General features: G+C 44.6%; 1 protein-coding gene across 1 annotated transcript in view; it reads right to left on the bottom strand.

Moving 5' to 3' along the window:
* dab2ipa (DAB2 interacting protein a) overlaps positions 1 to 27,111 on the bottom strand; it is a gene marked incomplete at both ends in the record, with an annotated part of 33,598 nt that extends 6,487 nt beyond the window's left edge. The window contains 12 exons of the mRNA XM_079221810.1: positions 1,586 to 1,822; positions 2,048 to 2,192; positions 3,035 to 3,179; positions 3,694 to 3,902; positions 4,696 to 4,967; positions 5,858 to 6,030; positions 6,121 to 6,316; positions 10,915 to 11,021; positions 12,011 to 12,138; positions 24,029 to 24,125; positions 25,583 to 25,701; positions 27,051 to 27,111. Coding sequence (XP_079077936.1) covers positions 1,586 to 1,822; positions 2,048 to 2,192; positions 3,035 to 3,179; positions 3,694 to 3,902; positions 4,696 to 4,967; positions 5,858 to 6,030; positions 6,121 to 6,316; positions 10,915 to 11,021; positions 12,011 to 12,138; positions 24,029 to 24,125; positions 25,583 to 25,701; positions 27,051 to 27,111 — 1,889 coding nt within the window. The remainder of the gene's footprint in view (positions 1 to 1,585; positions 1,823 to 2,047; positions 2,193 to 3,034; positions 3,180 to 3,693; positions 3,903 to 4,695; positions 4,968 to 5,857; positions 6,031 to 6,120; positions 6,317 to 10,914; positions 11,022 to 12,010; positions 12,139 to 24,028; positions 24,126 to 25,582; positions 25,702 to 27,050) is intronic.
* Positions 27,112 to 27,487: the final 376 nt, after the last annotated feature.

The following is a 27,487-nucleotide window of genomic DNA, read 5'->3' as shown; positions in this document are numbered from 1 at the left end:
ACACACACAGGTAACACATTCAGGTAACACACTCAGGTAACACACAGATAACACGCTCAGGTAACACGCTCAGGTAACACATACAACTAACACACACAGGTAACACATTCAGGTAACACACTCAGGTAACACACAGATAACATGCTCAGGTAACACACTCAGGTAACACACACAGGTAACACACACAACTAACACACACAGGTAACACATACAGGTAACACATACAGGTAATACACACTCAGGTAACACACACTCAGGTAACACACACAGGTAACACACACAACTAACACCCACAGGTAACACATTCAGGTAACACACTCAGGTAACACACACAGGTAACACACAGATAACACGCTCAGGTAACACACTCAGGTAACACACACAACTAACACACACAGGTAACACACACAGGTAACACACACAGGTAACACACTCAGGTAACACATACAGGTAACATACACAGGTAACACACACAGGTAACACACTCAGGTAACACACACAGGTAACATACACAGGTAACACGCTGGTAACACATACAGGTAACACACACAGGTAGCATACACAGGTAACACACACACAGGTAACACGCTCAGGTAACACACACAGGTAACATACACAGGTAACACACACACAGGTAACACATACAGGTAACACACACAGGTAACACGCTCAGGTAACACACACAGGTAAGACGCTCAGGCAACACACACAGGTAACACACTCAGGCAACACATACAGGTAACACACTCAGGCAACACATACAGGTAACACGCTTAGGTAACACACACAGGTAACACATACAGGTAACACGCTCAGGTAACACATACAGGTAACACGCTCAGGAAACACACACACACAGGTAACACACACAGGTAACACATACAGGTAACACGCTCAGGTAACACATACAGGTAACACGCTCAGGTAACACACACACAGGTAACACACTCACGTAACACACTCACGTAACACATACAGGTAACACACTCACGTAACACATACAGATAACACACTCACGTAACACATACAGATAACACACTCAGGTAACACGCTCAGGTAACACATACAGGTAACACGCTCAGGTAACACATACAGGTAACACGCTCAGGTAACACACACACAGGTAACACGCTCAGGCAACACACACAGGTAACACACTCATGTAACACACTCACGTAACACATACAGGTAACACACTCACGTAACAGATACAGGTAACACACTCAGGTAACACGCTCAGGTAACACACACAGGTAACACATACAGGTAACACACACAGGTAACACATACAGGTAACACACACACAGGTAACACGCTCAGGTAACACAGGTAACACGCTCAGGTAACACGCTCAGGTAACACGCTCAGGTAACACATACAGGTAACACACACAGGTAACACATACAGGTAACACACACAGGTAACACACACAGGTAACACACTCAGGTAACATATACAGGTAACACATATAGGTAACACACTCAGGTAACACACACACAGGTAACACTCTCAGGTAACACATACAGGTACAAATACTATACATACATCCCAGTGAAGTGTCATCAGAATCAGAGCCCAGACCTACTTGCTGAAGTTGGCGAGGTTCTGGATGACCTTGGCGATGAGGGTCAGCGTTCTAGCCGAGCGCTCGTCGGGGAACTCCTGCATCAGGTCGAACATCGACGGTGACATCACAGCCGGACACAGGAAGCGCAAGAACAAGGAGGCGCTGATGAGCCGCTCGCTAAGGTCCGCTCGACCACGGCTGCTGCACTCCTGACGCCACGACGCAAACACCTCCTTCAGCTCCCGGGGGAAGACCCTGAGGTAGAGGGGTTATAATAGTATACAAGTACGAGTGTACAGTGTGTACAGTGTGAGTGCAGTGTGAGTACAGTGTGAGTACAGTGTGTACAGAGTGAGTACAGTGTGAGTACAGTGTGTACAGAGTGAGTACAGTGTGAGTACAGTGTGTACAGAGTGAGTACAGTGTGAGTACAGAGTGTACAGTGTGAGTACAGAGTGTACTCTGTATATATCTGTGTACCTGTACGAGTCCAGGATCTTGCAGAAGGCCAGTTCACAGCACATCCTCAGGTTGGCCTGATGCTCTGCGAGGTCCGAGGTTGCACAACGAGACGGGTCGACCTCACAGTTCTCATCTGACTCGTATAGAGCTTTAATGAACTCACCTGGACACACACACACACACACACACACACACACACACACACACACACACACACACACACACACACACACACACACACACACACACACACACACACACACACACACACAGTTGGAGTTAAAGCTCCTGAATGAGAGCGGTCCCTCTGATGCCCTCCCTGGGGTTTGTTTCTTTGTTTTGGGGATTTCTTCCTTCGATCCAGAGGTCTGAGGCCATAGAGGACGTACACAATGTGAGGTTTAACCTCTGAGGAGAACGTGGAACTCTCTGTGTGCTTTTTGAGAATGCATTCACAGATTGATGTGTAGCCAACCAGACGCCTCCTCCATCAATCACGATTCTACGAGGGTATAATAAACCTCTCTATTACAATAATAAACCTCTCTATTACAATAATAAACCTCTATTACAATAATAAACCTCTCTATTACAATAATAAACCTCTGTAGTGGTGTGTAGTGTTGTGTAGTGTTGTGTAGTTGTGTAGTGATGTGTATTGGTTTGTTTTGGTGTGTAGTGTTGTGTAGTGTTGTGTAGTGGTGTGTAGTGGTGTGTAGTGGTGTGTATTGGTTTGTTTTGGTGTGTAGTGGTGTGTAGTGGTGTGTAGTGATGTGTAGTGCTGTGTAGTGTTGTGTAGTGGTGTGTAGTGGTGTGTATTGGTTTGTTTTGGTGTGTAGTGTTGTGTAGTGGTGTATAGTGGTGTGTATTGGTGTGTAGTGGTGTGTAGTTGTGTAGTGATGTGTAGTGGTGTGTAGTGTTGTGTAGTTGTGTGTAGTGTTGTGTAGTTGTGTGTTTTGGTGTGTAGTTGTGTAGTGATGTGTAGTGGTGTGTAGTTGTGTGTACCGAGGGCGTCCTGCAGGTACTTCTGTCCAATCAGCTTCAGATATTCTTCGATGCTCTTTGTTGCCAGCGTGTTTTCTCTGAAGATCAGCTGGTCATTGTCACGGCAACGGTCCACCTCTGACATCATCAGGTCTGTCAAGAAGTCCTGCAGGAAAAACATGAACATCCCATAATCATGTGGTGGAGTCTCTGTCCTCTCACTGCCTTCCACTACACTACGTCAGTTTGTCCACTGGACTTTAAACTTGAAAGAGTTCAACTCTAGAAAGAGTTAAACTCTAGAAAGAGTTAAACTAAACAAACGTTTAAAATGAATCAGTCCACGTTCAGCTGCTGGACAGCTGAAAATACACAGTTCAGTCACGGCTGTGTGTTCAGCTGCAGTGGGCGAGGGCACGGTGGGGGCGGGGCCATGCATGGTGGGCGGGGCGATGCAGAGTGGGCGGGTCCATGCAGGGTGGGCGGGGGCATGCCGAGTAGGAGGGGTCACGCACAGTGGGAGGAGTCACGCCCAGTGGGCGGGGTTACCTATGGGGTTGTGTGTTCAGGTGCAGTGGGTGAGGGCACGGTGGGGGCGGGTCACGCAGAGTAGGAGGGGTCACGCACAGTGGGAGGGGTCATGCACAGTCGGAGGGGCCACACATAGTGGGCGGGGTTACCTTGGCCTTCCCCGTGCTGTGCAGGATGTGCACCAGCGCGGCAGCCAGCTCCTCCTTGGCCCTCAGGCTGATGGAGGCCTCCAGCGTGTTGCACAGCAGCAGGTAGTTGGCGCTGATGTACTCTGCAAACTCTTTGTACTGCTCCATGGGCAGGATGAGCACGCTCTGGAAGCGCGCCTTCACCCGCACCGTCGGCACGGACGACTTCCCTGAAACAGGAAGTCAGTGAGCCTCAACACCCGGGACGAGTTCACCCGTCCAGAGCGACTCAGGGAACCGGCTCTCCCAACAGAGAGGCAGGGTGTTACTCCTGAAAGGGGCGTGGCTTATCACCCTAAAAACAGCGTTTGGTGTGATGCAGCATGGAGGCGTTTGGTGTGACGCAGCATGGAGGCGTTTGGTGTGATGCAGCATGGAGGCGTTTGGTGTGACGCAGCATGGAGGCGTTTGGTGTGATGCAGCATGGAGGCGTTTGGTGTGACGCAGCATGGATGTGTTTGGTGTGACGCAGCATGGAGGCGTTTGGTGTGACGCAGCATGGAGGCGTTTGGTGTGACGCAGCATGGAGGCGTTTGGTGTGACGCAGCATGGATGTGTTTGGTGTGACGCAGCATGGAGGCGTTTGGTGTGACGCAGCATGGATGTGTTTGGTGTGACGCAGCATGGAGGCGTTTGGTGTGACGCAGCATGGATGTGTTTGGTGTGACGCAGCATGGAGGCGTTTGGTGTGACGCAGCATGGATGTGTTTGGTGTGACGCAGCATGGAGGCGTTTGGTGTGATGCAGCATGGAGGCGTTTGGTGTGACGCAGCATGGAGGCGTTTGGTGTGACGCAGCATGGAGGCGTTTGGTGTGACGCAGCATGGAGGCGTTTGGTGTGACGCAGCATGGAGGCGTTTGGTGTGACGCAGCATGGAGGCGTTTGGTGTGACGCAGCATGGAGGCGTTTGGTGTGACGCAGCATGGAGGCGTTTGGTGTGACGCAGCATGGAGGCCACCTACCTCGGCTGGTGCTGGGCGTGCTGACGGAGTACCATTTCTCCAGCAGCTGCCTGCCGCTCACCATGGCGACCGGGATGTTGACCAGCCCCACGTAGCTGCTCTTGTCCTTCTTCCTCTTCCGGTCCGTGTCCTTGTAGAGGTGCAGAGTGATGGAGGCCACGGCCGGCAGGCTGCTGAAGTCAAAGCGCTCTCCCCAGAAGATGTTGTCCGTCTTCAGTTTACAGGACGTCCGAGCATAGAGACTGTCATCCAGACACAGCTCACAGAAGTACCTGTAGTACACAAATACTACACTGTCATCCAGACACAGTCCACATAAGTACCTGTAGTACACAAATACTACTGTTACTGTCATCCAGACACAGCTCACAGAAGTACCTGTAGTACACAAATACTACACTGTCATCCAGACACAGTCCACATAAGTACCTGTAGTACACAAATACTACTGTTACTGTCATCCAGACACAGCTCACAGAAGTACCTGTAGTACACAAATACTACACTGTCATCCAGACACAGTCCACATAAGTACCTGTAGTACACACATACTACACTGTTATCCAGACACAGCTCACAGAAGTACCTGTAGTACACAAATACTACACTGTTACTACACATCCAGACTAGGGATGGGTATCGTTTGGGTTTTTTCCGATACCGGTGCTAAACCGATACCTTTAAAACGAAACTGGTGCCTAAACGGTGCCTGAACCGATACTTTTTTATTGCCAAGGCAATTCCTTTTCTTAAAATTGAACAATATATTAACTGTTTAAAGTATACTTTACATATAAATAAATAAATACATACAACACACTTGTCTTCAAACTGCAGCTTCAAACCTTTTAACTTCAAACTATAAACAATATATATTTAAAAAAAGAACAGACACAAGCATCAGGTGGCCTGAATGGGAGCGTGTGCAACAGAACTGCTTCACTGGACTACACATCATCATTAATATCAACTTGGGGTTGTAGTGTAAAAAAAAAAAAGTATTTCAATCGGCTCAGGCACCGGAAGAAAGCACCGAAATTGGCACCGGTTCTCGGTACCCAACCCTAATCCAGACACATGTTAACAGTGAAGCAGCCGCTCGGTGTGGCGCCCTGTATCTCTACATGTTAGAATGATGTACAGTGAAGTAGCCGTGCGGTACCGTTTCTTGGCCGGCAGGTCCTTGGCCTCGATCACCCACACCGTCAGGACGTTCTCCAGCCTGCGGCTGTTGTCTTTGTTGGGGTGCACGGCTCTCCTGAGGTTCTCCATCCATTTATCTCTCTCTGCCGCCGAACGACACGAGAAGCACTTTGTTCCCGTCGAGGTCGTGACCTAGGAGACGGGGTCAGAGGTCAGAGGGCGGGGTCAGAGGGCAAGGTTACGCAGGGAGGCTCAGGCGTGATTGGGTGTTGGGTGCATCACCTCGAAGCAGTAGTCCTGTCCCAGCAGGGACGAGTGGACCGGTTTGATGATCACTGATTGGTCCATCCTGAGCTCCAGAGAGGACACACAGCCAGCGCTCAGCAACGACTCCTGACTCCCACAGTGAAGCCGCCGCATCACACACCTGAAAGAGACGAGACATGTCTTCCAGAGACTGATTAATGTCCTCAAGAGACTGATCAATGTTCTCCAGAGACTGATCAATGTCCTCAAGAGACTGATCAATGTTCTCCAGAGACAGATCAATGTCCTCAAAGAGACTGATCAGTGTCCTCAAAGAGACTGATCAGTGTCCTCCAGAGACTGATCAATGTTCTCCAGAGACTGATCAATGTTCTCAAAGAGACTGATCAATGTCCTCAAGAGACTGATCAATGTTCTCCAGAGAGTGATCAATGTCCTCAAGAGACTGATCAATGTCCTCACGAGACTGATCAATGTCCTCAAAGAGACTGATCAATGTCCTCCAGAGACTGATCAATGTCCTCAAAGAGACAGACAGACAGACACATACCTGCACTGTGTGGTAGGGGCGTGGCCTCCTGCCTGCACTGTGTGTGGTAGGGGCGTGGCCTCCTGCCTGCACTGTGTGTGGTAGGGGCGTGGCCTCCTGCCTGCACTGTGTGTGGTAGGGGCGTGGCCTCTTGCCTGCACTGTGTGTGGTAGGGGCGTGGCCTCCTGATTACACTCACCTCACCTGCTCAAGCAACCAAGCTGCCTTCGATCCACTAATCACCCTGCAGTATATCTACCCCGGTTCCTCATCCACTCGTCGCCAGATCGTTGTCCAACTAGCCCGGTAGTGACTGCTCCTGCCTGCTCCGTTGGCAAAATACTTCTGAGATTGAACCTAACTGTTGTTGCCTCTGACCCTGTCTTTTTGTTCAGCCGTCCGTCCTCCGGTTCCCCAGTCTGCCTGCCATCCCCCGCCTGGATTTCCCTGTCATCCCCTTCGACCCTCTGTTATGCGTTTGGGTCCTCCACCACACATCGTAACAGAACGATCTGGCCAGAATGGACCCAGCAGACCCGGATTCCCTCTGTCAGGCTCACTCCTCACAAGGTGCTCTCGTTGGTCAGCACGACCGACTCCTCAATGACCTCATGGGGTCGCTTAGCTCCCTTGAAACTGACGTAGGCCGGATGGGACAGCAGCTCAACCAGGTTTCCACACGGCTTTCCTCTCCTCCTGCTCAGGAGGCTGCTGCGGCGCCCCCAGCTCCTCAGCACCCTGCCTAGCCCGCCGTCAGCCCCCGGGAGCCACGAGTTCCTGCGCCGGAGCGCTACGCTGGAGACCTGGGAACTTGCAAGTCTTTTTTAATGCAGTGCTCCCCAGTATTTGATCTGCAACCTTCTAGATATGTCACACAGAGGGCCAAGGTTGCCTTTGTTACGGGGTTGCTTACTGGAAGAGCGCTAGCTTGGGTTAAAAGTTTATGGGAGACTCAGTCATTAGCTAACTCCTCATACCAGAACTTTTCTGATGAGATGCGTAGGGTCCAGACTCTGTTCAATTATGTTCTTTGTGATTTCTTGAACTGATCTGTTTTTCTTTATTTGGATGACATCTTGATCTTCTCCCGGAACACGTCGGACATTTGAGGCAGGTTCTCCAGCGGCTACTGGAGAACAAGTCTACATTAAAGCGGAGAAGTGCAAGTTCCACGTGGAGTTCCTGGGGTACATCATTGAGAGCGGGCAGGTGAGGACGGACCCGAAGAAGGCGGTGGCAGACATCCACTTCTCTGAAGCAACTCCAACGGTTTCTGGGGTTCACAAACTTTTACAGGAAGTTTATCCGGGACTACAGCAGAGTGGCAGCACCTCTCACCCAACTCACTTCTCCCACCAACCCCTTCTCCTGGACCACAGCGACAGAAGCCGCTTTTGTCGAGCTTAAGAGGCGGTTTACAACGGCGCGCCTATGCTCGTACATCCGGATCCCATGGGTCAGTTCACCGTAGAGGTGGACACTTCTGACACCGGTGTGGAGGCCATTCTGTCCCAGCGCTCAGCCACGGAACAAAGGCTCCATCCTTGTGCCTTCTTCTTCCGCTGTTTATCCCCGCTGAGCGTAATTACGACGTTGGCAACCGAGAACTGTTGGCAGTGAAACTGGCTCTGGGGGAGTGGAGGCACTGGCTGGAAGGCACGGCACAACCTTTCATCGTTTGGACGGATTACAAGAACCTGTCCTACATCCTGATCGCCAAACGCCTCAACTCCCGTCAGGCCCGGTGGGCCTTGTTCTTCAGTCGTTTCAACTTTACGCTCACCTACCGACCCGGTTCCAGAGACCTCAAGCCTGATGCTCTTTCAGGCAGATTCATGGCCGACCACCACCCTGCAGGTCCTGAGACCATATTCCCTTCATTATGTGTTGTGGCAGCAGTGAGTTGAGATTGAATCCCTGGTTTAGGAGGCCCAGGGAGCCTCCCAAGATCTGGGAGGGGGCCCTAAAAACTGCCTTTTTGTACCTGAACCAGTCCGTTTACAGGTTCTCCAGTGGGTTCATGCCTCATGTTTCGCCTGCCATCCTGGCATCAGTCGAACATTATCTCTCCTGAAGAGGTGATTCTGGTGGCCGACCATGGACACGGACACACGCGCCTTTGTCCTGGCTTACATGGTGTCTGCTCGCAGTAAGTCCTCTCACCAGCCTTCCACGGGCCTATGCCATCCCCTTCTGGTTCCGTGGCATCCTTGGAGCCACATTGGTCTAGACTTCGTTACTGGCCTTCCTCCTTCTCGGGGTTAACAACTTGGTCCGGCTCCATGGAATCCCATCCGACATCGTCACCGTCCGTGGACCACAGTTTACGTCACAGGTATGGAAGGCCTTCTGTCGAGCTATTGGGGCGTCTGTCAGTCTCTCGTCAGGATATTATCCACAGACTAAGGGACAAGCGGAGCGAGCCAACCACTACCTCGGAGCAGCACTTCGGTGTGTCTGTGTGATCTGCCGAACACTACCGGCACCAGAATACCTCCCAGGTCAGTGTTTTGTCTACTAAAGATATTCTGTTACAGACTACCTCCAAGAAACATACTCCCCGTTACATTGAGCCTTTCGTGATAGACGCTATCATTAACCTTTCTGCCATTAAACTCAAACTACCTGCCTCCTAGAGGGACATGTGCCGCCGGGGACACCAATACCTCGTGAACTGGGAGGGATATGGTCCCGAGGAGTGGAGCTGGAATCCTGGACCCTTCCCTCATTCGGGATTTCCACTGGAACAAGCCTGTTGAATCGCCTGGAGGCTCTCGTTGAGGGGAGGTACTGTTACGGCCGTGCCTCCTGCCTGCACTGTGTGTGGTAGGGGCGTGGCATCCTGATTACACTCACCTCACCTGCTCAAGCAACCAAGCTGCCTTCGATCCACTAATCACCCTGCAGTATATCTACCCCGGTTCCTCATCCACTCGTCGCCAGACCAACTAGCCCTGTAGTGACTGCTCCTGCCTGCTCCGTTGGCAAAATACTTCTGAGATTGAACCTAACTGTTGTTGCCTCTGACCCTGTCTTTTTGTTCAGCCGTCCGTCCTCCGGTTCCCCAGTCTGTCTGCCATCCCCCGCCTGGATTTCCCTGTCATCCCCTGACTGTTCCTCCATAGCGGTTTCCCTGGCAATAAACCATTTCCTCCTTCAACACTCTGGTCTGCGTTTGGGTCCTCCACCACACATCGTAACAGTGATTCTCTAATGTTCTGATTCTGACAGGAAACGTTCTTCTTCTCCAGAAGGAGTCTGATTGACAGGTGGTTCGTCCAATCACCCGCCCAAAATTGCCACCATGAGTCTGACGGAGGGACATGCTGATCTCACTCTGAAGGGGCGGGAAGTTCCGCCCACTTGTTATTGACATCTTTCACACCCAAATATGAACTAATGATGATTCAGTTATTATATAATGTTATAATAACTATATTACAGTTATTACATAAATGTATTTATCAAATTAACCGGAATGTGAGATGATGTTAAATACTGTGACCTCTGACCCCCACACACACATGCACACACAGCTCCTCCGTTAGCTCTTCATTATTTCAAAGAGCTGCTAATGTTAGAAGCTTACAGGGCTAACTCTTCTGGTGTGTGTGTGTTGCTCCTAAACCTTGTTTAGCGAAACATGTTGGCTAACAGCATGTGTCTAGCCTAGCCACATGCTAACTGTGTGCAGACTGAAGCCAGTCACACACACACAGCATGTATAGTCATGCAAATCAGGTGGAAGACGCCAACCCCCCCAACACACACACACACACACACACTCTGCTGCACATTGATCTATTCAGAGGACAAAGGCTGTTTAATGCGTGCAGAGGATCGCTGCAAATACTCACCGATCATCCTGTGTGAAGGAGGAGGAAGAGAGGGGGAGCAAGAGGAGGAAGAGGAGGAGGAGAGGGGGTTATGGACCCATGTTCTCCTTCAGCAGGAGGAGGAAGAAAGATGGAGAAGCTGCTGATCCTGACGCCTTTTGGTCGAAGGACCTGTCTCTCTCTCTCTCTCTGTTAGCTTGCTGCTACCGATGCTACGCGGCTCTCTCTCTGTCACCAGTAGCCCCTCCCCTCAGCGAGATGCCCCACTTCCTTTCTTCCTCCTCCTCCTCTTCTCTCCTCTTCTCCTCTCCTCAGGAGGAGTGGGCGTGTTCTCCGTGACCAACAGGTTCAGGTGTGACATCACACCTGGACCTGTTGGTCGTGACCTCGGAAACACCACGGTTCTGAGACACATTGATTGATCACCCTGTGGGCGGGTCCCACCTGGTGTCGCCGGTGTTCAGGTCCGTCCTCACGCTGCTGGAGCGGCTCAGTTTGGGCTGCGAGCGAGACCGCCGGAGAGACTGCTTCAGCCTCCTGGAGAGGAAGCCCTGAGGAAGAGGAGGTCATGATGAAGAGGAGGAGACATGATGACGAGGACATGATGAAGAGATAGACTGAGTCCTACAGAGGAAGCTCATCTCCTTACTCTATCTCTAAGAGTCCCACATAGGAAACTCATCTCGACCAGCCACCCTGTGGACCCACCACCCGCAGGGAGAAGCACCGGGGTCGGGTGCTATGTAGACCGGACGGTGCCCCAGCATTCACTGAGGCGGGGATGAGAGTCAGAACCTCCACATCTGAGGCCATGGTGCTCTGCCGGAATCCGGTGGATTGCTCCCTTCAGGTAGGACAGAGTGCTACCCCAAGAGAAGGAGTTCAAGTATCTCAGGGTCTTGTTCAGGAGTGAGCAGTAGAACAGGCTGCACCAGAACGTCTTAGTGAATTTACCGAGCGGTCTATGTTCTGACCCTCACCTATGGTCACCAACTCTGGGTCTACAAGCTGAAATGAGTTTCCTCTGTAGGGCTCAGCCTTAGAGATAGAGTAAGGAGTCCAGACATCAGGAGGAGCTTGGAGTCGAGCCACTCCTCCTCCTTGTTGAAAGGAGTCAGCTGAGGTGGTTCAGGCCCTGGTGAAGACCAGGACTGGTTCAGGCCCTGGTGAAGACCAGGACTGGTTCAGGCCCTGGTGAAGACCAGGACTCCCTGGAGGACTAGATCTCTGGTCGCCTCTGGACCAGAATGACCTGGACATGTTGCGGTGAGAGGGAAGCCGGATAAGCGGCTGATGATGGATGGATATTATATTGTCATTGTATTTTGATTATGACATATTATTTACAACATATAATATTATCACAATTTTGATTTATATCTCATATTATTATTAATAAGATATACTATTATTACTATTTAGTTTTATTTTATTTCATTAATATAGATTATTATCACTGTTTTGATTATATATTATTATGGGTTGTGGAGTGCAGACTTTGGGATGATGTCATCAGTGGACGATCTACAGCTCCTGTTACCATGGAAACGTCAGGCGGATCACAGTTGGGAGGGTGTGTGTGCGTTTTCACCGTGACTCTGGAGGTGGGCGTGTCCACAGCAGAGCTACTGGGCATGCTCAGTCGGCGGAATCGTCTCTCAGGAGCATCTGGAACAGACAGAGAGCATCATGGGGGATTATTTGATTAATAATAACATGTCTTTATTTGATCACAGTAAACATTAATAATGACATGTCTTTATTTGATCACAGTAAACATTAATAATGACATGTCTTTATTTGATAACAGTAAACATTAATAATAACATGTCTATTTGATCACAGTAAACATTAATAATAACATGTCTTTATTTGATCACAGTAAACATTAATAATGACATGTCTTTATTTGATCACAGTAAACATTAATAATGACATGTCTTTATTTGATAACAGTAAATATTAATAACATGTCTTTATTTGATCACAGCAAACAGTAATAATAACATTAATAATAACATGTCTTTATTTGATAACAGTAATATACATATATATATATATATATATATATACATGTATATATATACATATACATGTGTATATATATATATACATGTATATATATATATATACATGTGTATATATATATATATATATATATATATATATATATACACACACACATGTATATATATACATATATATATATATATATGTTCATCATGTGTTCATCATTCATGTGTATATATATGTTCATCTGAAGGAGTCATCGTCAGCTATAGCTTTTATATATTGACACACATAATACAAATAAATAAATATAACAACAGTAGTAATAACAATAATAATTAAAGCTGCACTGGGTTCTGGCGGGAGAATGTCTGCAAACATCGGACACGAGTTAGACATTTTATTCCTGCATGGAGGTCTGCTGGAAATGAGGCTTTGCAAACAATCCCTTGTAAACACTGTGTGGCGCTAGACAACATGCTCCAACATGAGTTATGTTGCTCTATATCAACTGTAGACAACATCATATAAATGTCATGCTGATCGGATCGCCAGTAGGTGGCACTGTGACTGAGTGGAAATAGGCTGGACATACTCAGGCTGTGACTTTCATTAAGCGTGGCAGGTTTGGGGCCGATTGGAGCGAGTCCATGAGCTTGTTGTTAAATAGCTAATCGAGTAAAATGGCCGCTGTTCCGTCAAACGTAAAGCTTTTGGTAACTTTTCGTCACGACATTTGAAGGAGATCAGACCAATTCCCCGGGCAGCTAGGAGCCTAGAAATAGACCAGAATGAATGGGAAAATCACACACAAATCAAAATGTCCGACTTCTGGTACGGTTAAGAGCATGGTTCCGAGAGCCTTTTTTTAAATCATCATGTGTTACTCTTGCCTAACTTTCATATAAGTGTGGAAAGGTCCATGAGGTTGTGAACATCCCAAGCCACAAATAAATCTGCTTCTTTTTTCACGGCGAATGATGCGTTTGCACGGCAACAGAGTGCAATGAGAACTTACAATATTCGTCATGAAGTATCATCAATGTGTAATGGCTTTACTTACAACATTTTAGACTGATCTGGTCAACTGGATATGAGTAATACATCAACGTATAAAACGTGCCATTTCCATGCAAAATTAATTTGGGGCAGATTGGATAATGTAACCGGGAGTTACAACAACGATCGGCACCAAATGGCCGCCATGCCACGTCCAGGCTGTTGCATGAACACGCCCCGTTTTGATAACTTTCTTCATAAAGGTCAGAACAGTCTGACCAAATTAGAAGTTGATCGCCAGCAGTTTGTAGGAGTTCATTTGACGCCTGAAAACAATGAAAAATGTCTAAAAACGCTGAAATTGTGAGATTCACTGCAGCGCCCCCTAGTGTTTGAATAGGAAATGAGAAGGTAACTTAAAGGATGCGCTATGGACATATGCTACCAATGTGGTGATGATAGTTATGTGTATGGATGTATTAAGCCACGCCCCTCAGAGGTTCATTGGTCCTTCTAAAAATGAACAACATACTTTTGATGACATTGATCCAATAAGGATCGCCAGACAATTCTGTATCAATCAGAGGAGGAGGAGTTTGCAGAATGGTGTTTTTCACAAAATAAAAAAAAGGTGTAAAGTCTAAGTAGGCGGAGCTTAATGCTCTGACGGACCCGGACATGTCTCACAAAACACCTCTAGGGGCGCTATGGAGCCAGCATATTCACTTTGGGGAGTTTTGGGATGTAAATGTGATTCATTTGCTGAATTATAATCCTAACCCTAATAATAATAATCATCATCATCATTATAAAACTACAAGCTTTAAATAATCAAAGCTGTTATCCAATCAGAAGTCATGTTGACCTCTTCTGAAGGCTGTGACCTTTGACCATCAGCTCTACCAATCACAAGACACCAAGGTACCTGCCTGAGTCTGTCCACAGGTGAGGTGTTACCATGACAACATCAGATTATGAGGTTATAATAGGTCGAGATGTCTGTCTGTCTGTAACTAACTGTCTGTCTGTCACTAACTGCCTGTCTGTCACTAACTCTCTGTATGTCTGTCTGTCACTAACTGCCTGTCTGTCACTAACTTTCTGTATGTCCGTCTGTAACTAACTGTCCGTCTGTAACTAACTGTCCGTCTGTAACTGTCTGTAACTAACTGGCTGTCTGTAACTAACTGCTTGTCTGTAACTAACTGCTTGTCTGTAACTAACTGTCCGTCTGTAACTAACTGTCCGTAACTAACTGTCCGTCTGTAACTAACTGTCCGTAACTAACTGTCCGTCTGTAACTAACTGTCCGTCTGTAACTAACTGTCCGTAACTAACTGTCCGTCTGTAACTAACTGTCCGTCTGTAACTAACTGTCCGTCTGTAACTAACTGTCTGTCTGTAACTAACTGTCCGTCTGTAACTAACTGTCCGTCTGTAACTAACTGTCCGTAACTAACTGTCCGTCTGTAACTAACTGTCCGTCTGTAACTAACTGTCTGTAACTAACTATCCGTCTGTAACTAACTGTCCGTCTGTAACTAACTGTCCGTCTGTAACTAACTGTCTGTCTGTAACTAACTGTCTGTCTGTAACTAACTGTCCGTCTGTAACTAACTGTCCGTCTGTAACTAACTGTCCGTAACTAACTGTCCGTCTGTAACTAACTGTCCGTCTGTAACTAACTGTCCGTCTGTAACTAACTGTCCGTCTGTAACTAACTGTCCGTCTGTAACTAACTGTCCGTCTGTAACTAACTGTCCGTCTGTAACTAACTGTCCGTCTGTAACTAACTGTCCGTCTGTAACTAACTGTCTGTCTGTAACTAACTGTCCGTCTGTAACTAACTGTCCGTCTGTAACTAACTGTCCGTAACTAACTGTCCGTCTGTAACTAACTGTCCGTCTGTAACTAACTGTCTGTCTGTAACTAACTGTCCGTCTGTAACTAACTGTCCGTCTGCAACTGTCTGTAACTAACTGTCTGTAACTAACTATCTGTAACTAACTGCCTGTCTGTCTGTCACAAACTGCTTGTCTGTCACTAACTGTCTGTCTGTAACTAACTGTCTGTCTGTAACTAACTGTCTGTAACTAACTGCCTGTCTGTAATTAATTGTCTGTCTGTCTGTCACTAACTGTCTGTCTGTCACTAACTGTCTGTCACCAACTGTCTGTCACCAACTGTCTGTCTGTCACCAACTGTCTGTCTGTCACTAACTGTCTGTCTGTCACTAACTGTCTGTCTGTCTGTCACTAACTGTCTGTCTGTCTGTCACTAACTGTCTGTCTGTCTGCAACTAACTGTCTGCCTGTCTGTAACTAACTGTCTGCCTGTCACTAACTGTCTGCCTATCTGTCTGTAACTAACTGTCTGTCTGTCACTAACTGTCTGCCTATCTGTCTGTAACTAACTGTCTGTCTGTCACTAAATGTCTGTCTGTCACTAAATGTCTGCCTGTCTGTAACTAACTGTCTGTCTGTCACTAACTGTATGTCTGTCACTAACTGTCTGTCTATCTGTAATTAATTCTCTGTCTGCAACTAACTGCCTGTCTGTAACTAACTGTCTGTCTGTCACTAACTGTCTGTCTGTCTGTAACTAACTGTCTGTCTGTCTGTAACTAACTGTCTGTCTGCCTGTAACTAACTGTCTGTAACTAACTATGTCTGTCTGTAACTGCCTGTCTGTAACTGCCTGTCTGTAACTAACTGTCTGTAACTAACTGTCTGTCTGTAACTAACTGTCTGTCACAAACTTCCTGTATGTAATTAACTGTCTGTCACTAACTGTCTGTCTGTCACTAACTGTCTGTCTGTCTGTAACTAACTGCCTGCCTGTCTGTCTGTAATTAACTGTCTGTAACTAACTGTATGTCTGTAATTAACTGTCTGTCTGTAACTAACTGTCTGTCACTAACTATCTGTCTGTCTGTCACTAACTATCGGTCTGTCTGTCACTAACTATCGGTCTGTCTGTCTGTCTGTAACTAACTGTCTGCAACTAACTGTATGTCTGTAACTAACTGTCTGTCTGTCTGTCTGTCTGTCACTAACTGTCTGTAACTAACTGCCTGTCTGTCTGTCACTAACTGTCTGTAACTAACTGCCTGTCTGTCACTAACTGTCTGTCTACAACTAACTGTCTGTCTGTATGTCTGTCTGCCTGTAACTGTCTGTCTGTAACTTACTATGTCTGTCTGTAACTAACTGTCTGTCTGTAACTACCTGTATGTCTGTCTGCCTGTAACTAACTGTATGTCTGCCTGTAACTAACTGTATGTCTGTCTGTAACTAACTGTATGTCTGTCTGTAACTCACTGTAACTAACTGCCTGTATGCAACTAACTGTCTGTCTGTCTGTCTGTCTGTCTGTCTGTCTGTAACCAGCTGTCTGTCTGTAACCAGCTGTCTGTCTGTAACTAACTGTCTGTCTGTCTGTAACTAACTGTCTGTAACTAACTGCCTGTCTGTCTGTCACTAACTGTCTGTAACTAACTGCCTGTCTGTCACTAACTGTCTGTCTACAACTAACTGTCTGTCTGTATGTCTGTCTGCCTGTAACTGTCTGTCTGTAACTTACTATGTCTGTCTGTAACTAACTGTCTGCCTGTAACTACCTGTATGTCTGTCTGCCTGTAACTAACTGTATGTCTGCCTGTAACTAACTGTATGTCTGTCTGTAACTAACTGTATGTCTGTCTGTAACTCACTGTAACTAACTGCCTGTATGCAACTAACTGTCTGTCTGTCTGTCTGTCTGTCTGTAACCAGCTGTCTGTCTGTAACCAGCTGTCTGTCTGTAACTGCCTGTCTGTCACTAACTGCCTGTCTGTCACTAACTGTCTGTCTGTCACTAGCTGCTTGTCTGTAAATAACTGTCGTCTGTCTGTCACTAACTGTCTGTCTGTAACTAACTGTCTGTCTGTAACCAGCTGTCTGTCTGTAACTAACTGTCTGTCTGTAACGGTCTGTCTGTAACTAAGTGTCTGTCTGTAAGTGTCTGTCTGTTTGTAACTAACTGCATGTCTGTCTGTAACTAACTGTCTTTCTGTCTGTAACTAACTGTCTGTCTGTAACTAACTGTCTGTCTGTCTGTAACTAACTGTCTGTCTGGAACCAGCTGCCTGTCTGTAACCAGCTGTCTGTAACTAACTGTCTGTAACTAACTGTCTGTCTGTAAGTGTCTGTCTGTAACTAACTGTCTTTCTGTATGTAACTAACTGTCTGTGTGTCAGTCTGTCTGTCACTAACTGCCTGTCTGTCACTAACTGCCTGTCTGTCACTAACTGTCTGTTTGTCTGTCACTAACTGTCTGTCACTAACTGTCTGTCTGTCACTAACTATCTGTCTGTCTGTCACTAACTATCTGTCACTAACTGTCTGTCTGTCACTAACTGTCTGTCTGCCTGTAACTAACTGCCTGTCTGTAACTAACTGCCTGTCTGTAACTAACTGTCTGTCTGTCACTAACTGCTTGTCTGTAGCTAACTGTCTGTCTGTCACTGTCTGTCTGTAACAAACTGTCTGTCACAAACTTCCTGTCTGTAATTAACTGTCTGTCACTAACTGTCTGTCTGTCTGCCTGTAAATAACTGTCTGTCTGTAACTAACTGTATGTCTGTAACTAACTGTATGTCTGTCTGTAACTGCCTGTCTGTCTGGAACTGCCTGTCTGTCTGTAACTGCCTGTCTGTCTGTCTGTCACTAACTGTCTGTCTGCCTATCTGTCTGTCACTAACTATCTGTCTGTCTGTCACTAACTATCTGTCTGTCTGTCACTAACTATCGGTCTGTCTGTCACTAACTATCTGTCTGTCACTAACTATCGGTCTGTCTGTCTGTAACTGTCTGTCTGTAACTAACTTTCTGCAACTAACTGTATGTCTGTAACTAACTGTCTGTCTGCCTGTAACTAACTGTCTGTCTGTAACTAACTGTCTGTAACTAACTGCCTGTCTGCAACTAACTGTCTGTCTGTCTGTCACTAACTGTCTGTCTGTAACTAACTGTCTGTCTGTAACTAACTGTCTGTCTGTAACTAACTGTCTGTCTGCCTGTAACTAACTGTCTGTAACTAACTGCCTGTCTGTCTGTAACTAACTGCCTGTCTGCAACTAACTGTCTGTCTGTCTGTCACTAACTGTCTGTCTGTAACTAACTGTCTGTAACTAACTGCCTGTCTGCAACTAACTGTCTGTCTGTCTGTCACTAACTGTCTGTCTACAACTAACTGTCTGTCTGTATGTCTGTCTGCCTGTAACTTACTATGTATGTCTGTAACTGTCTGTCTGTCTGTAACTACCTGGATGTCTGTATGTCTGTCTGCCTGTAACTAACTTTATGTCTGTCTGTAACTCACTGTAACTAACTGCCTGTATGCAACTAACTGTCTGTCTGTATGTCTGTCTGTCTGTCTTTAACTGTCTGTCTGTAACTAGCTGTCTGTCTGTAACTATCTGTCTGTCACTAACTGTCTGTCTGTAAGTAACTGCCTGTCTGTAACTAACTGCCTGTCACTAACTGCTTGTCACTAACTGCTTGTCTGTAACTAACTGCCTGTCACTAACTGCTTGTCTGTAACTAAGTGTCTGTCTGTCTGTCACTAACTGTCTGTCTGTCACTAACTGTCTGTCTGTCATTAACTGTCTGTCACTAGCTACTTGTCTGTAACTAACTGTCTGTAACTAACTGTCTGTAACTAACTGTCGTCTGTCTGTCACTAACTGTCTGTAATTAACTGTCTGTCTGTAACCAGCTGTCAGTCTGTAACTAACTGTCAGTCTGTAACTAACTGTCAGTCTGTAAGTGTCTGTCTGTAAGTGTCTGTCTGTAAGTGTCTGTCTGTAAGTGTCTGTCTGTAACTAACTGTATGTCTGTCTGTAACTAACTGTCTTTCTGTATGTAACTAACTGCATGTCTGTAACTAACTGTCTGTGTGTCTGTCTGTCTGTAACTAACTGTCTGTCTGTCACTAACTATCTGTCTGTCACTAACTGCCTGTAACAAACTGCCTGTCACAAACTGCCTGTCTGTAATTAACTGTCTGTCACTAACTGTCTGGTTGTCTGTCTGTCACTAACTGCCTGTCTGTCTGTAACTAACTGCCTGTCTGCCTGTAACTAACTGCCTGTCTGTCTGTAACTAACTGTCTGTCTGTCTGTAATTAACTGTCTGTCTGTAATTAACTGTCTGTCTGCCTATCTGTCTGTCACTAACTGTCTATCTGTCACTAACTGTCTGTCACTAACTGCCTGTCTGTAACTGACTGCCTGTCTGTAACAAACTGTCACAAACTGCCTGTCTGTAATTAACTGTCTGTCACAAACTGCCTGTCTGTAATTAACTGTCTGTCACTAACTGTCTGTAACAAACTGTCACAAACTGCCTGTCTGTAATTAACTGTCTGTCACTAACTGTCTGGTTGTCTGTCTGTCACTAACTGTCTGTCTGTCACTAACTGTCTGGTTGTCTGTCTGTCACTGTCTGTCTATCTGTAACTAACTGTCTGGTTGTCTGTCTGTCACTAACTGTCTGTCTGTCTGTCTGTAACTAACTGTCTGTCTGTCTGTAACTAACTGTCTGTCTGTCTGTAACTAACTGTCTGTCTGTCTGTAACTAACTGTCTGTCTGTCTGTCTGTCACTAACTGCCTGTCTGTAATTAACTGTCTGTCACTAACTGTCTGGTTGTCTGTCTGTCACTAACTGTCTGTCTGTCACTAACTGCCTGTCTGTCTGTAACTAACTGCCTGTCTGTCTGTAACTAACTGTACGTCTGTAATTAACTGTCTGTCTGTCACTAACTGTCTGTCTGTCACTAACTGTCTGTCTGTCACTAACTGTCTGTCTGTAATTAACTGTCTGTCACTAACTGTCTGTCTGTCACTAACTATCTGTCTGTCTGTCACTAACTATCTGTCTGTCTGTCACTAACTGCCTGTCTGTAACAAACTGCCTGTCTGTAACAAACTGCCTGTCTGTAATTAACTGTCTGTCACTAACTGTCTGTCTGTCACTAACTGTCTGTAACTAACTGTCTGTCTGTCTGTAACTAACTGCCTGTCTGTCTGTAACTAACTGCCTGTCTGTCTGTAACTAACTGCCTGTCTGTCTGTAACTAACTGCCTGTCTGTAACTAACTGTCTGTAATTAACTGTCTGTCTGTCACTAACTGTCTGTCTGCCTATCTGTCTGTCACTAACTGTCTGTCTGTAACTAACTGCCTGTCACAAACTGCCTGTCTGTAATTAACTGTCTGTCACTAACTGTCTGGTTGTCTGTCTGTCACTAACTGTCTGTCTGTCTGTAACTAACTGCCTGTCTGTCTGTAACTAACTGCCTGTCTGTCTGTAACTAACTGCCTGTCTGTCTGTAACTAACTGCCTGTCTGTAATTAACTGTCTGTAATTAACTGTCTGTCTGCCTATCTGTCTGTCACTAACTGTCTGTCTGTCACTAACTGCCTGTCTGTAACTAACTGTCTGTCTGTAACTAACTGTCACAAACTGCCTGTCTGTAATTAACTGTCTGTCACTAACTGCCTGTCTGTAACTAACTGTCTGTCTGTAACAAACTGTCACAAACTGCCTGTCTGTAATTAACTGTCTGTCACTAACTGTCTGTCACTAACTGTCTGGTTGTCTGTCTGTCACTAACTGTCTCTCACTAACTGTCTGTCTGTCACTAACTGTCTGTCACTAATTGTCTGTCTGTCTGTCACTAACTGTCTGTCTGTCTGTCACTAACTGTCTGTCTGTCTGTCTGTCTGTCACTAACTGTCTGTCTGTCTGTCACTAACTGTCTGTCTGTAACAAACTGCCTGTCACAAACTGCCTGTCACAAACTGCCTGTCTGTAATTAACTGCCTGTCACAAACTGCCTGTCACTAACTGTCTGTCTGTCACTAACTGTCTGTCTGTCACTAACTGTCTGTCTGTCTGTAACTAACTGCCTGTCTGTCTGTAACTAACTGCCTGTCTGTCTGTAATTAACTGTCTGTCTGTCACTAACTGTCTGTCACTAACTGTCTGTCACTAACTGTCTGTCTGTCACTAACTGTCTGTCTGTCTGTCACTAACTGTCTGTCACTAACTGTCTGTCTGTCTGTCACTAACTGTCTGTCTGTCTGTCACTAACTGTCTGTCTGTCTGTCACTAACTGTCTGTCTGTCACTAACTGCCTGTAACTAACTGCCTGTCTGTCTGTCTGTAACTAACTGTCTGTCTGTAATTAACTGTCTGTCTGTAATTAACTGTCTGTCTGTAATTAACTGTCTGTCTGCCTATCTGTCTGTCACTAACTGTCTGTCTGCCTCAAACTGTCTGTCTGCCTCAAACTGTCTGTCTGCCTATCTGTCTGTCACTAACTGTCTGTCTGTCACTAACTGCCTGTCTGTAACTAACTGTCTGTCTGCCTATCTGTCTGTCACTAACTGCCTGTCTGTCACTAACTGCCTGTCTGTCACAAACTGCCTGTCTGTCACAAACTGCCTGTCTGTCACAAACTGCCTGTCTGTAACAAACTGCCTGTCTGTCACTAACTGTCTGTCTGTCACTAACTGTCTGTCTGTCACTAACTGTCTGTCTGCCTCTAACTGTCTGTCTGCCTCTAACTGTCTGTCTGCCTCTAACTGTCTGTCTGCCTCTAACTGTCTGTCTGCCTCTAACTGTCTGTCTGCCTATCGGTCTGTCTGTCACTAACTATCGGTCTGTCTGTCACTAACTATCGGTCTGTCTGTCACTAACTATCGGTCTGTCTGTCACTAACTATCGGTCTGTCTGTCTGTCTGTCTGTCTGTCTGTAACTGTCTGTAGCTAACTGTACGTCTGTAACTAACTGCCTTTCTGTCTGTAACTAACTGTCTGTAACTAACTGTCTGTCTGTCTACAACTAACTGTCTGTCTGTCTACAACTAACTGTCTGTCTGTCTGTCTGTAACTGTCTGTCTGTAACTTACTATGTCTGTCTGTAACTACCTGTATGTCTGTCTGCCTGTAACTAACTGTATATCTGTCTGTAACTCACTGTAACTAACTGACTGTATGCAACTAACTGTCTGTCTGTCTGTCACTAACTGTCTACAACTAACTGTCTGTCTGTATGTCTGTCTGCCTGTAACTGTCTGTCTGTAACTTACTATGTCTGTCTGTAACTTACTATGTCTGTCTGTAACTTACTATGTATGTCTGTCTGTAACTGTATGTCTGTCTGTAACTGTCTGTCTGTCACTAACTGCCTGTCTGTCACTAACTGCCTGTCTGTCACTAACTGTCTGTCTGTCACTAGCTGCTTGTCTGTAACTAACTGTCTGTCTGTAACTAACTGTCTGTCTGTAAGTGTCTGTATGTAACTAACTGCATGTCTGTCTGCAACTAACTGTCTGTATGTCTGTCTGTAACCAACTGTATGTCTGTCTGTAACTAACTGTCTGTAACTAACTGTCTGTATGTATGTCTGTCTGTCTGCAACTAACTGTCTGTAACTAACTGCCTTTCTGTCTGTAACTAACTGTCTGTAACTAACTGCCTGTCTGCAACTAACTGTCTGTCTGTCTGTCTGTCTGTAACTGTCTGTCTGTAACTTACTATGTCTGTCTGTAACTACCTGTATGTCTGTCTGCCTGTAACTAACTGTCTGTAACTAACTGTATGTCTGTCTGTAACTCACTGTAACTAACTGACTGTATGCAACTAACTGTCTGTCTGTCTGTCACTAACTGTCTGTCTGTAACTAACTGTCTGTAACTTACTATGTCTGTCTGTAACTACCTGTATGTCTGTCTGTCACTAACTGCCTGTCTGTCACTAACTGCCTGTCTGTCACTAACTATCTGTCTGTCACTAGCTGCTTGTCTGTAACTAACTGTCTGTCTGTAAGTGTCTGTATGTAACTAACTGCATGTCTGTCTGCAACTAACTGTCTGTATGTAACTAACTGCATGTCTGTCTGCAACTAACTGTCTGTATGTCTGTCTGTAACCAACTGTATGTCTGTCTGTCTGTAACTAACTGTCTGTAACTAACTGTCTGTATGTATGTCTGTCTGTCTGCAACTAACTGTATGTCTGTAACTAACTGTATGTCTGTAACTAAATGTCTGTCTGTCTACAACTAACTGTCTGTATGTCTGTAACTAACTGTATGTCTGTAACTAAATGTCTGTCTGTCTACAACTAACTGTCTGTATGTCTGTAACTAACTGTCTGTCTGTAACTAACTGTATGTCTGTCTACAACTAACTGTCTGTATGTCTGTCACTAACTGTATTTCTGTCTACAACTAACTGCCTGTAACTAACTGTCTGTCTGTCTAACTGCCTGTCACTAACTAACTGCCTGTCTGTCACTAACTGTCTGTAACTAACTAACTGCCTGTCTGTCACTAACTGTCTGTAACTAACTGTCTGTCTGTCACCAACTGTCTGTAACTAACTGTCTGTCTGTCACCAACTGTCTGTATGTCTGTAACTAACTGTCTGTCTGTATGTAACTAACTGCCTGTCTACAACTACCTGTCTGTAACTAACTGTCTCTACATGGCGTCCTCCTCACCTTTGTGGGCGGGGCCAGGAGGTGCTGAGGTCACATGGTATCTCAGCAGCCAGACAGCGCAGAGCTCCGCCCTCTCAGCCAGAAGAAGAGGATGAACCTGAGAGGAAGAGGAGAGTCTTCCTCAGAAATATATATATATATATATATATATATATATATATATATATATATATATATATATATATATATATATATATATATATATATATATATATATATAAATAAACATAGACAAACATTTCATTAAATATGTATTTATTTACTTCAATCATGTCACAAATAAGTAAAATAACAAAACAGTAAATATGACAAACTGTCAATGAACAAACAAATCATCAATAAAAAGACCTTTCATCAATTATTAAACTGTTGAGAAGCTAATATATAACATACATTCTTTAATTATTGACATTGATCAGTTTCATTGATATAGATCAGATTTATTGATATAGATCAGATTCATTGATATAGATCAGATTCATTGATATTGATCAGATTCATTGATATTGAACGAGTGAATGACCAGTGTCATTCATCAGTTTATCAACAGTTCATTAAGTTTGTTTTATTTACCAGATGTGATTTGTTTATTAAATATGTTAGCGAAATTATACAACATTTGTCTCTTATAAATATTTTTTTATTAAGTTCAATGACATTACTCAATGCGGTTTAGTTTATTTTCTTCATTAAACATTACATTGTTATTAAACATGTTTACTTTATTAAACATTACATTGTTATTAAACATGTTTACTTTATTAAACATTACATTGTTATTAAACATGTTTACTTTATTAAACATTACATTGTTATTAAACATGTTTACTTTATTAAACGTTACATTGTTATTAAACATGTTTACTTTATTGAACGCTACATTGTTATTAAACATGTTTACTTTATTAAATGTTACACTGTTATTAAACATGTTTACTTTATTGAACGTTACATTGTTATTAAACATGTTTACTTTATTAAACATTACATTGTTATTAAACATGTTTACTTTATTAAATGTTACACTGTTATTAAACATGTTTACTTTATTGAACGTTACATTGTTATTAAACATGTTTACTTTATTGAACATTACATTGTTGTTAAAAATGTTTACTTTATTAAACGTTACGTTGTTGTTAAACATGTTTACTTTATTGAACATTACATTGTTGTTAAACATGTTTACTTTATTAAACATTACATTGTTGTTAAACATGTTTACTTTATTGAACATTACATTGTTGTTAAACATGTTTACTTTATTAAACATTACATTGTTATTAAACATGTTTACTTTATTGAACATTACATTGTTGTTAAACATGTTTACTTTATTAAACGTTACGTTGTTATTAAACACCTTTACTTTATTAAACGTTACATTGTTATTAAACACCTTTACTTTATTAAACGTTACATTGTTAATAAACACCTTTACTTTATTAAACGTTACATTGTTAATAAACACCTTTACTTTATTAAACGTTACATTGTTAATAAACACCTTTACTTTATTAAACGTTACATTGTTAATAAGTGTTTGGTTCCTACCTCCAGGTTGCTCAGCATCAGTAACTGAGAACTGGACAGGATGCAGAACATTCTGGTCCAGACGTCGGGCTCTGCCGTCCGACCCCACGACAGCCAATTGATGGAGGCGCTTTTCAACTCTGTGACATCATCATATCATCATATTCCAAAGCAGTACTAATAACTGATGCAGGAGTACCAAACAAAGCCCTCAGAATTATGACTTCCATTATACATTTTAGTCCACACAGATGCAGTTGATTATTATAATCAACTGTATTAATAATGAGGAAAAATGTACAGTAGCTGTAATAAAACATCCTGTTTTAAACGTAAAGAACCAGTAAACAACCGATGAACAAGTAGAAGACAGGTAGAGAACACTAGAACAGGTAGAACACAGGTAGAGAAGTGAACAGGTATAGCACAGGTAGAGAACAGGCAAAGAAGAGGTAGAACAGGCAAAGAACAGATAGAAAACATTTAGAGAATCAGGGAACAGGTAGAGGAGAGGTAAAGATCAGGTAGAGAACAGGTAGAGGAGAGGTAAAGATGAGGTAGAGAACAGGTAGAGGAGAGGTAAAGATCAGGTAGAGAACAGGTAGAGGAGAGGTAAAGATCAGGTAGAGAACAGGTAGAGGAGAGGTAAAGATCAGGTAGAGAACAGGTAGAGGAGAGGTAAAGATCAGGTAGAGAACAGGTAAAGAGGTAAATGACATTTAGAGAGGTAGAGAACAGGTAGAGGTAGAGAACAGGTAGAGAACAGGTAGAGGTAGAGAACAGGTAAAGATCAGGTAGAGGTAGAGAACAGGTAGAGAACAGGTAGAGGTAGAGAACAGGTAGAGGTAGAGAACAGGTAAAGATCAGGTAGAGAACAGGTATAGAACAGGTAGAGGTAGAGAACAGGTAGAGGTAGAGAACAGGTAAAGATCAGGTAGAGAACAGGTAGAGAGGTAAATGACATTTAGAGAGGTAGAGAACAGGTAGAGAACAGGTGGAGACATAGAGAACAGGTAGAGGAGAGGTAAAGATCAGGTAGAAAACAGGTAAAGAGGTAAAGCAGAGGTAGAGGAGAGGTAGAGAACAGGTAGAGGAGAGGTAGAGAACAGGTAGAGGAGAGGTAGAGAACAGGTAAAGAACAGGGAGAGGTAGAGAACAGGTAAAGAACAGGGAGAGGTAGAGAACAGGTATAGGAGAGGTAGAGAACAGGTATAGGAGAGGTAGAGAACAGGTAGATGAGAGGTAGAGGTAGAGAACAGGTATAGGAGAGGTAGAGAACAGGTAGATGAGAGGTAGAGGTAGAGAACAGGTAAAGAACAGGGAGAGGTAGAGAACAGGTATAGGAGAGGTAGAGAACAGGTAGATGAGAGGTAGAGGTAGAGAACAGGTAGATGAGAGGTAGAGAACAGGTAGAGGAGAGGTAGAGAACATGTAGACAAAATGGCATCTGTCTCAACATCTGTGATCCAGCTGTCAATCATCCACTCACCAATCACATTCATCCAGCCCATGTGTTGACACCTGGACAGGTGTTTCACCAGCTCCTCCATGTCTCAGGCACAGAGAACAGAATTCTGGGTAATCTATGGATTGAAATATATACAGACAGACAGACAGACAGGAGGCAGACTGTAGTGAAACAGTGAGAGAGACAGGTAGAACAAAAGGTAGACAGGTAAACAGAGAGAGACAGACGGGCAGAGAGTATAGAGACGGGTAGAATAATAATAATAATAATAATAATAATAATAATAATAATAATACACATAAAATCATGGAAATACAACTTCCTGGTTTGTCAGGTGACAGGTAGACTCAGAGATATACAGGTAGACTCAGAGCTTCCCTGCTGTAGTCCCACACAGTGATGCAGTTGGTCAGGATGCTCTCGATGGTGCCCCGGTAAAAGGTGCACATGATGGATGG

This window comes from Taurulus bubalis (genome assembly GCF_910589615.1).
Source record: "Taurulus bubalis genome assembly, chromosome: 8".
Taxonomy (NCBI): Eukaryota; Metazoa; Chordata; class Actinopteri; order Perciformes; family Cottidae; genus Taurulus; species Taurulus bubalis.
The sequence above is the reverse complement of the archived record's forward strand: the minus strand, read 5'-3'. Positions and strand labels throughout refer to the sequence as shown.